Source organism: Mus caroli, chromosome 7, assembly GCF_900094665.2.
Source record: "Mus caroli chromosome 7, CAROLI_EIJ_v1.1, whole genome shotgun sequence".
NCBI classification, from domain to species: Eukaryota; Metazoa; Chordata; class Mammalia; order Rodentia; family Muridae; genus Mus; species Mus caroli.
The window spans coordinates 34379242-34390221 of NC_034576.1; the positions used below are offsets into that span (position 1 = coordinate 34379242).

At 53.8% G+C, this 10980-nt stretch overlaps 1 protein-coding gene and 1 pseudogene across 2 annotated transcripts in view; one reads left to right on the forward strand and one right to left on the reverse strand.

Moving 5' to 3' along the window:
* The window catches only part of Lrp3 (LDL receptor related protein 3), a 14164-nt gene extending 6776 nt beyond the window's left edge, over window positions 1-7388 (reverse strand). Inside the window, exons 1-3 of one of the 2 annotated variants that reach the window (XM_021166388.2) lie at window positions 6899-7388; window positions 5209-5256; window positions 3337-3399 (exon numbers count right to left, since the gene is read on the reverse strand). In XM_021166388.2, the coding sequence (XP_021022047.1) occupies window positions 3337-3399; window positions 5209-5256; window positions 6899-6971 (184 nt within the window). In that variant the 5' untranslated portion in view covers window positions 6972-7388. The remainder of the gene's footprint in view (window positions 1-3336; window positions 3400-5208; window positions 5257-6898) is intronic. The other variant, XM_021166389.2, reaches the window with a different exon arrangement.
* A 1919-nt stretch (window positions 7389-9307) lies between these two features.
* Window positions 9308-9432, forward strand: LOC115031665 (annotated as a pseudogene).
* The last annotated feature ends 1548 nt before the right edge of the window (window positions 9433-10980 follow it).

Here is a 10980-nt window from a genome sequence, read left to right on the forward strand (position 1 = left end):
GAAGGAAGGAAGGAAGGAAGGGTAAATTATTTCCTGGGCACACAGCTAGCAAGGGTAGGTACAGAAACCTCTGGATCCTTTGGTGGGCTCAGCCTTACTGCAGGTCCTGAGCTCACAAGCATTGATAGAGTGTCAACTGTATGCCACGTCGGGGATGAAGATAAAGCATCATTAGCCATCATGAGTGAGAGGCCCCCCACACCTGCCCTGCTGTACGGGTTCTCTCACGGCCAGGCAGGCCACCCTTACACTTGGCTACATCCCTGCCATGACCCTCAAACAGTTCTCTTATCCAGCCTGTCACGAAGGCTAGGCCCACTTTACAGATGGATGAGCAAGGCTCGGGAAGCAAAGAGTGACTCTCTTCTCCAAGTCTGGGTCCTCATCCTCCCACTGCAGGTGTCTGTTGTGTTGTCTCTGAAAGCGCATTCTCTCGCTCTGTGGCCTGAGTCTGGGACACTGCTGCAGGAGACCTCACTCTAACTCTGTGCATCCCTATCTTAGCAAGAAGACATGCTCACCTATCTAACAAACTGCCTTGCTTCCCCTGTGCCCAAGATCCCTCCCATGGAAGGGAGAACCGTTCCCCACCTCCTATCCCCCTCACTCCTTTTCAGCTTCAGCTCTGTGGCTCCCCTTCATAGGGAAGCCTACACACCAGATCACCCCAGCAGAGCTCCTAACCTTTGCCCCTCCATTCCTCCTCAGCCTCTGTCACAACAGTTACCTCCCTCTTGTTCTAGAAATTGCTTAATGACAAGTCCCCATAGGAGGGCAGGCTTGAATGCTCTGGCCTGACTGAGCCAGCACAGTGCCTGACATACAGTGGGTGCCCAGCATGGACTACTGATGGTCAGTCTAGTACCTTTTGAGCTTCCCAAGGGGGTCTGATCACTCTGTCATCCATGACCATGGAAATTTGGGCTATCCATTCTATTCATAAGAGCATCAAAGAATTTAGTCAGAAGTGCATCTTTGAACAAAGTGTGGTGGCACACACCTGTAATACTAGCACTTGAGAGGCTAAGGCAGGAGGGTCCTGAGTTTCAGGTCAGCCTGGAACGACATAGTGGGTTCTAGGCCACCATGAACTACATGAGACCCCAAGGGAAAAAAAAAGATGAGAGGGAGAGAGAGATGATAGATGATAGACAATAGATAGATCATAAATGGGTGAATAGATAGATAAGACAGACAGACAGACAGACAGACAGACAGAGGAAAGAGAGACTTGATGGGGGAGAGAAGATGAAAAGGAGGAGAAGGAAAGGGGAAGGACAAACAAAGGGAGGGAAGGAAGGCTACCTTTGTCCCTAAAGTAAGGGTGGTCATCCTCAGAGCTTTGTCTTTATTGCATCAAGAGTCCCACCTCAATGAGGTACGAGCCAGTTCCTTTGCTCCTGATGCTACACGTGGCCCTAGCATGCAGCCTTTCCAATGTCAGGGCTTAATCAAGGAAACAGGAGCCAAAACTAGCAGAACAGGACCTCAAGAGAACATGCAGGGTGCCCCAGTCTGGGCCTGACTCCTGCTGGCAGATAAAGCTAATAACTAGGGGATCTTTCAGAGACCTAGGCATCCACCTGAAATGACCTGGAGAGAGTGGTTCCTGGGTAGGCAGAGACCAGTGAGATTGGGGGTGTCTCTTCCTCATACAAAGAATTGATCAAGGTTCTAAATCAACATCTTGCTCTCTTCCTGCCTCAGCCAGACACCTGTCCCTGTATACCACATCTGGCCATTCATTCAGGGTCTAGGTGGTCTATCTGTCTAGATGACTGGACCACTGCCAGCCCACCCAAACCTTTCCACAAACCCTCTTGTATATAACCCCCACAGAATGTCACTGTTAACCATTTCTTCTTCTCTGGGGATGTCACAAGTACTAGACCAGGATTCTACAGCCACCTGCTGGGTCTTACATCAAGATGAGCAACAGTCTGCTCTGGAATCTGGGAGCTCCATGAAGGGCTCTTGTCTAGACACAACCTGGCAATAAGCTTGGCGATGTGTCTAGCTTGGCCAACACACCCTAAAACCCAGCTCTTTATGACAGCAGCATCATCTCCACCCTGGGGCCCAGACCTAAGCTGCCATGGCCATATGTATCCTTGAAGAAGGATACCCACCATGGCCATATGTCTCCTTGTAGAAGAATTGTTACCATGGCCATATGTATCCTTGTAGAAGGATACCCGCCATGGCCATATGTATCCTTGTAAAAGGATACATCTTATCCATCTGTAAAACAGTGCATGTTGCTTGCTATGGTTGAAAAAAATTTAGCAAGTGACAGTCTTGAGGCAGACAGTCATGTAATGGAACAGAACAATGGGGCAGAAGAGTCTACAGTGGAGTCTTGTGGGAAGGGAGGATTTGACAGGTTACATAAAGGTCAGAGCAGAGGCAGCAGGGCTGCGTTTGGGGATGCTGGCATAGGAGAGAGCATTGGGGTGTCAGGGAGGTCCCCGTGAGCTCGAGGGGGAAGCAGGGAGTGGTGCTGGACTCAGGAGGTAGTCTTTTGACCCAGGGAGTGCCTGACGTGGAAAGAGCAAGAGATAGGCTGAGGCACCAAAATCTATCTGGTGTGGGCTGAGAAGGGGCTGGGAGATAGTAGGACAATACCGAAAGTATTTGGAAATGCAGTCACACAGTCCATGCTGGGAAGGGTCAGCTAGGCCAGGAAGAAGCTGGTCAGCAATGCCTGATGAGTGTCAGAGGTGGATTTCAGGGAGACGAGGACCCACCCTGCCACTTGTCATTGCCAGGCAAGCTGTGCTTTTATCTCCCCAAATCAAGGGTGCCATACACAGGCTCAATGTGTGAACAACTACCTCTGGAGGTGAGTAAGGAGTGTGTAGGTCTCGCCTCTCAAGCATCGCTTCTGCAAACCTGGGGAACACATCTGGAATGCCCATAGACACCCACCAGCAGTGGAAGGACAGGTCTCTGGTTCACACTTGCAAGACACCCCTCCTCTCCCCCATCCCTGCCTCCCCCCCCCCGCCGCCCCCCTCACACTGTACCCTGGCCAGAACCTGACCCAGTCAGTGCTTTCCTGGAACCAGGATGTGAAATTGGGCTGTCCTTTGTGGTCAGTACATCGGGCAGGGCGGGGCTGGTCAGTGCTGACTACAGCAGGGCCCTGGGCCAGCCTGGGTCAGAAGAGGAGGCCCAGCTGCAGAAAAACACAGAGCTGGGGTACAGAGAAAATTATAGGGACAAAAGCCCAGCCTTCTAGATGGGTAGAGCTATTGCCCTCCCCCATGAATGTCTCCCCCACACCTCTGCCTGCCCTCCCCACACCCCTTGTGATCACCAGACAAATCTACCCACCTTGAGTCCCAGTGGGCTCAGTGGCAGCCTGAAACCCGAAACCCCACGTAGCTCCTGCTTTGCCTGTGGCATAAGAGACAACAAACAAGTTCCAGGTCCCCAGACTTGGGGTCACACATCCTTGCTGACCACACCCACCCTGAAGTCCTTGCCTTAAAGCTCTTACCAGTTACTCAGACTTTGGTCACCCTTGGCTTACTTCTGAGGCAGGGTCTCTCTGTATAGCCCAGGCTGGTATGGAACTTGCAATCCTCCTGCCTCAGCCTCCCCAGTACTAGGATTACAAGCATGCAACACTACACCTGGCACTAAAACATCATTTTAGGGTTTGCTGAAGATGGCCATGTATTATTGACTAAACGAGCAAGAGATGGTGAGGTTTACTCAGTATATTAGTGATCGAGCAAGCTACCTCGGTAGACATCAGATCTAATCATTCTCCAAAGAGCGACAGCCCTTCCTCAACTGAGGATGAGTATCTATGGCTGCTCTTCCCTCTCTGGGCACCAGATGAGAGCTCAGAGATGGTCATCAGATGGCCAGCCAACACTGCCAGGCAAGAGGCCAACACAGGACTCTGCACTGCTTTTTCACACGCTGTGTCAACCTCTCTGCTGCAGGATGGCTTACCTGGGACAAGCCTTTCACAGGCAGAGCGGTAGATCAAGGGCTGCATTCCTATCCACCATCCTCCTGACCCTCACACACCAGCCAATACCTTCTCTGCCCTGAAGCATCCCAGGGTTAGGTACTAGCCTGCCAGAGCCTGCCCTAGAATTTGCCTCCAGGATTACTCTAACTGGCCATTCTAAGCTATCCAAGCTGTTTGCCTGATTGCTTTGCTTCTCTCTTGGAAATCCCAGTGAAAGCTGGGGCTTCTGCCTTCCGCTCATCCTTTGTCAGCCTGTCCAAACCCACTAAGACTTGAATCCAGGCTAGGCAGGGGCTTTCCCACTGACCTGCGCCCCCAGCCCATCATGGGGGATTCTAGGCAGGGGATCTACCACTGAGCCACTCCCAAAGCCCCTCATTGGGGGATTCTAGACAGGGTCTCTACCACTGAGCCACGCCCCCAGCCCCTCACTGGGGGATTCTAGGCAGGGTCTCTACCACTGAGCCACGCCCCCAGCCCCTCACTGGGGGATTCCAGGCAGGGTCTCTACCACTGAGCCACGCCCCCAGCCCCTCACTGGGGGATTCTAGACAGGGTCTCTACCACTGAGCCACACCCCCAGGGCTTCACTGGGGGATTCTAGGCAGGGGCTCTACCATTGAACTACATCCCCAGCCCTTCTAAAAAATATTTTAGACAGAGTCTCACAATGTTAGTCAGGCTTTCCTTGAACTAGTTCTGTAACCTAGGCAGGCCCTAATGTCAACTTTTCTGCCTTAGTCTCTTGAGTGGCTGGAATTACAAGCCTGTGCCATCAAACCAGTCTTAAAAGTCTGATTTTTTTTTAATAGTACTAACCTCTGTGGCACCATTAATATTATCTCTAGGTATTATTCCAGTACATGAGCATCCAGTGTCCCTAAGGTACCCCTTAGCCCACAAGAGGCACAATCTATCAGCTGTACAGGGCATTTGCTAGTTTGCAGTGGTACCAAGCCACAGAGAACCAGACCCCTTCTGAGCATCTTGCGTCACTGCTTCAATGGACCCTAACGGCTAGGTTTGAGGTAGTCTGGCATTTCACCTGTCTTGCCAAAGAAATCAATGTCACTAAATTTAAATTTGCTCAAGACCAACAGCTCCTTTTTGACACTGTTAAAATACACAGGTAAAAGTTTTCCCAACCTTGGGAAACATGAGGTACAGACATCCCCAGTGGTTGCTAACCCAGGGCAGGCAGGAGAAAGGGGCTTACTCACCTAAGGCGGGAACTGCACTGCTGAGCCTCCCAGTGAGAAAGAGGTTCACTGTGAAAGAAACAAAGAGGTGTCAGTAGGGGACAGTAGCTCTTGGAGTTCAGAGCCCATGTCTGGGCTAGGAGTGAACACAGGACAACACAGTTGAATTGAAGACACCCCCTCTTTATCTCAGTTGGCATGGCCCACATCACTACCAGAGACTCTCCCTCCCACCACCGTTCCTTCTGGGACAGGCAAAGGTGAGGAACTCAGAGGGTCTTGGCTGTGTCATCCTGTGTCATGATGACACTCATGCCACAGAATTCAGTGGTTTCCTCTCAGGTTTGAGGCTACCCATCCCATATGCTCAGTCCCAGGAGCTCTGCCTTTCAAGCAGCCTTCTACCACCTTGAAGAACTTCCTCCTTTGATGGGCATTTGGGGTAACAATACCATCATCTTCCCTGCACCCCATGATCCTAAAGGCAGAGAGCACTCTCCTGACACCAGCACAGTAAGTGTCCACCTCAGTAGAAATGTCCATTGCTTCAGTTGGCTCCAGGCTGAGACAGAGTCTAGGCCAAGTGAGAAGAACTCTAACAGCCTGGGGACCAGGATGCCCCCCCCCCCCATGATTGAGGCACTCATCTCAGGAGCAGTGATTCTACATTTGATGAAGAAATAGGGGCATTCACCCCATCTGCACCCCCAGGGCATTCTAGTTCTGTTAGACCCAGACACAGGCATCTCCTGAGCAAGGAAGCCCTCACCTTTGCCCTGCCCACCTGGGAAACACAATAGCCAGGACCCAGACACCATGAACACTAGCAGCAGGTGAAGCAGGAACTCAGGGCATATAAGCCACTGCTTAGATTAGCTCACATAGCCTGTGCAGTAGTCCTCTCCTGGACACTCATCCTTCTCTATTCCTGGAGGCCAGATGAGAGTTACAGTTTAAAAAGAAAGAGCTGCCCACACCCCTCACAACTTTGTCACTTCAGTGGTTTTAGGGAGCCTGTCACATTCCTAGGCCCTCAACAGTGATATCACTGGGTGTCCCCTAATGACCCAGCTCTTCTAAGGGCCTCCCTCCTTCATCAAGGTAAATAAAGAACCATGTGGGTTGGGGATTTAACTCCTTCCTTCCCCTCTTCTGCAATGGGCTCTGGGAAAGTGGACAGAAATTTTTCCTGGTCAGGGAAGGAGCCTTCTAACCTAGGTTCCAGTCCTGGCGGGTTCTTGGCCCTCCCCGGAACAGACACCGCGCCCCCCCCCCAACCCTCATCAGGGATGAACCGACCTATGACCATCTGGGTCTGGGAAGACACAATGAGAAAATGAGTTCTCACATCTGCCTCCCTCCCCCGCCACGAGCCCCCATGCTGAGTCCCCATCTTTTGGCTAGCTCCCAGGCCTGTCCAGGACTCCAGGCAGGAAAGGGTTCCTTCTTTAGGGAGCAGTAGTCCAGGCCTTTGTCCACAGCTCTGGAAGCCAGAGCACCGCTCAGGCAGGCCGGGCTGGAAAGCATCAGGAAGACCCCAGCCTCTCCCAGGAACCCAAGGCCAGCGTTCTCGTCCCCCAGCTCCGGGCCTGGGGTTCTGCTGTGGTGGGAGGCTCCCTCCTCGGCAGCCCAAGGGTGCCTGGACGCGGAAGCCATCGCAGTGCAGGCTCCAAGCCCTCCCATCCCGCCCGGCCCCTCGCGGCCCACTCACCCAGGCAGACGACTGCGAGCGGCGCCCTGGCGCCCGGCGCCCCCTCCGGCCCCGCGGCCGCGCGCTTCTCCATGCCGGGGCGGGCCGCGCGCGGACGCCTGCTGCCCTGCGGCCGGGGCTCCGCCTGGGGCTAGGGCTGGCGCGGCGGCTGCGGCCCGGGTGCGGGCGGCGGCTGCGGCGGCGTCTTTGTGCGGCGGCGGTGCAGGCCCGCAACGCGCGGGGCCACATCGGCCGCGGCGTCACGGGCCCCGCGGGGGCTCAGCGGCGGTCGCCAGGGAAGACCCTCGCCCGCCGCTGTCCCGGAGCCCCGGCCGGCGCGCCCAGCCCGGCCTGCGCACCGAGACCTCCGGCGCGCCCATGCCCCGGCGCGCCCTGCCCGTCGGTCCCCGGGCCGCCCGCGCTGCGCCGCACGGTGCCTACGAGGGTACGTCGCTCGGTCCGTCCGTCCTCCCGGCCGGCCCCTCGCCTAAGCCCGGAGCCGGGAGGCCGCGCCGCGCCAGCCACGTGACGCGCCCGCCGAGCCGCAGTGGCGCTGACAGGGCGGGCGGAGGCGGCTGGGGCGGGCCGGGGGGCGCACGCCCCGCCTCGGGGTGCTGGACAGCTCCACGCACGCGGCTCCGGCCGGAACCCGCTAGCTCTGAACCTTGGCTCTGCGATTAGGGCTGGCATTGCGCCTTTGGTCCCGGGAAGCGCTCGCCTTCGCCCTTTGATCCCAAGATCTGGTCTCTTTCCCGAAGCCAGGCGACTGTGCTGGGAAAGAGAGGGAGACTGAGGTGGGGTGGCGTGGAAAGGGCTGCTGGGGGCCAAGACAATGAGTCGAGGCCCAGGGCTGGGACTTGACTTCTTCCTAATGCAATGCGTTCCTGGCTGATTTGCTTTGCGAATTCTCTCCTCCTGCTGGCCCTCTGTCCTCCTCATTTACCTCATCCTGTCTCTAAAGTGGCTCCCTTGTAAAAAGTGAGGCCTGTGTGGAGACATTGGTGAGAACCCTGAGAGAACTCTGGACACCCAGCTGTGCCCCTGACCGGCTCAGTTACCCCCTCATCTTCCAGGGAACCGCGATGATGTATGCTTTTTAAGCGTGTGGTTGTAGTCTGGAGACAACCTGTCAACCAAGGGTTTGGATCCAGGAGAGGCAAAAACCAGAATGAACTTGGAAGAGGAATTAAGGAGTTGGGGTCAATTGAGGTCAGCTGTTCTTTAAAACTGATGCTAAATCAGAGGTCCCCAAAGACCCCTGAGCAAGGAGGCTCCGCAAGCTGGGGTGAGCCTCACCTTCCACACACCCGTGGTCTTTAGCTTTTGTGCGTGCCCTCACAGGCACTGCCACTCATTAAGATTATGAAGGTTGAGGGAAACAACGGTCCATTAGTGAAAGCTGTGGACACAGGAATTCGTTAAGTTCATTTTCACTGTACAGGAACCAAAAGTGTTTCTTTGGGGGGAACTCTGAGTCTTTCTGTGCTTTCTTGTTCTCCTTCTAAGCCTTTTGTGATTATGCCAGAGTAGATTTTCCCAGTGAGTATTAAAGGGTTTAAAAAATCGGGTAATGAGGGGGCGGCAGTTGGACAGGTAGCTCCGTGGTTAAGAGTTCTTGCTGATCTTCCAGGGGACCTGAGTTCGATTCCTGCACCCAAGTTGGTTTATACCTCTGATTCCAGGGTGTCTGACAGCCTTTTCAGGCCTCCTCGGGCACCGGGCACATGTATAGCTCACATAGACACATGCAAGCAAAATACTTGGTGGCACATGCAAGCATCACACATAACATTGCAATTGCAAATAGCCCATGATCCAGGAAGAGGAATTTTTGAGTTTATGACCAGACCTGTACCACCATGACCCAAGGAAGAAAGAAACAAACAGAATGGCATGGATTCTCTCAGCTTCTTCAGTTCTCCAGCTTCCCCATGGGGTGGTTCTCTCTCTCTCTCTCTCTCTCTCTCTCTCTCTCTCTCTCTCTCTCTCTGTGTGTGTGTGGGGGGCAGCTACATATATACACACATATACATATGGTGTATATGTATACATATATATACATATATATACACACATGTATACACACATATATACATATACATACATACTATCTAAGCCAGGAATTCCATTTCTGGGTACATATTTGGAGTTTAAAGCAGGAGTTCCTGTACACCATTCACCATTATTGATAAAACATTGAAGCAATCAAAGCATCCTTTGGCAGATTAATGAGCAGCTGTGGTGTGGCACACTGGCCTGGGCAATGGAATATACTCAGTCTAGGAAGATGGACATTCTGATGTATGATGACACATGGATGAATCCTGAGAGCATTACCCAGGTAAAACAAGCCAATCACAGAAGACAGGTGTCATATGACTCCATTCAAATGAGGTGCCTAGAATAGTCAGCATCACACAGACTAACCTGCCTGCCCCTAGCAGGTGTGGCTGTTTTATCCCATGTGCATCAGTAGGAGTCAGAGAGGAGAGAGGCTATGTCTACACTCACTATTCTGACCTGTGGACATCTGAATGATCTGAAACACTCCCTGATAAAAAACAAGTCTGAGATGATACCAGTCTGGCACCAGGCAGGCCCAGATGGGCTCCCTGGACTGGGAGCAAGCTTGAGACTAGAAGACCCACACTTAGGACAACAAGACCCAGGCAGGGGCGAGCCCCAGACAGACGACCCTCACAAGGGACTACTTGGGCAGGCCAGGGGAAGAGCCTGAGATGACCACCAGTCTGGTACAGCACAGCCTGGCCTGAGGTGACCCCTGCCCTGCGTGGAATGCATGAGCAAGTCATAGCACGCCTGAGATCACTCCTGAGATGACCCCAGACACTCAGAGGCCCCAAGTGCTGCTGAGAGGAGCAAGTGATGCAGAAACGGAAGCAAAGAGAAACAGGGGATTGTGGGCACGATAAAGAGAGGTAGAACTGGGGACTTGAGCGTAGTGAGGAACAGCTTGGTGTATCAATGCCACCTGGGACCATGGTGGGGTCCTAGCCTGTGCTGCCACCCGGGCCATGGCTGGGTCCATGGCTCTGCAGCAGCAGGGGTCTGTTACCATCAAAGGCCAGGCAGACACCCCTGGGCTGGGCTGGGCTGCTGCATGGGACACGCTGATGTCTAAGGGCTGTGCATAACTGGCTCCACCCCTCACCTGGACATCATGGGAGAGCTGTCCCTTGTCACATGAGAGAAGAGAGCTTCCTAGCCACCTACATTACTCAGGAGAGTGGTCGCTGCACATTTTGGGAGTTGCCAGTGAGCTGGCTCCTAAGGACCACTCATCTCCTATGAGGTGGCATGGGTGAGGAAGAGATACCCTCCTCTCCCCTCCGCCCTCACCACCTGTCAGAACCCTGGGATCATTAAAGAAGGAGAGCTGGCCCTGCCCCTCACCAACTGCAGCATTGGGTGAGCAGTCCCTGCACCTTACCTGGACAGCACAGTAGACTGTGGGGGGTTAGGGTAAGCAGGCCCAAGGGTGTGAACATGAGAGGAGAACCAGCCCTGCTTCTTGTCTGCTGTGCAGTGGTATGAACAAGGGAGAGATGCTCTCCTCTCCTCCCTCATCCTTTGCCACCTATGGCAGTCAGAAGAGCTGACCCTCAGGGGCATGAGAATGGGAGAACTGGCCCTGTTCCTCACCAGCTGCAACACTTGGGAGAACAGGCCCTGTACCTTGCCAGGGCAGCAGTGTAGAGCTGGCCCTGAGAGAGCAGGAGAGCCAGCAGGCTGACCAGCTTAGATTCCTCTCAGGCCCAGATCCAGGGCTTTGAATTGGCCCACACCAGCACCTACCCCATAGAGGAGCTGCTGGAGTACATGAAGAGGCCGGTCCTACAGATTCAGGACTACAGGGTCTCCATGACACAGGGCGACAACAGGATATCCAAGAGGAGTCCCAGTGAGGGTCCAGTATTGATAGAGTTGCAGAAGCCAGAGGCCTCGGACCAGACCAATGAATCTTTGCAATGAACATTTGTAAGCAAAGACACATAAACAAAAGGGTATATACTGCAGGACATAGTGACACACGACAGCTTCCAAAAGGAGATTTTTTTTTCTCTGTTGAAGGTGGCAGGGTT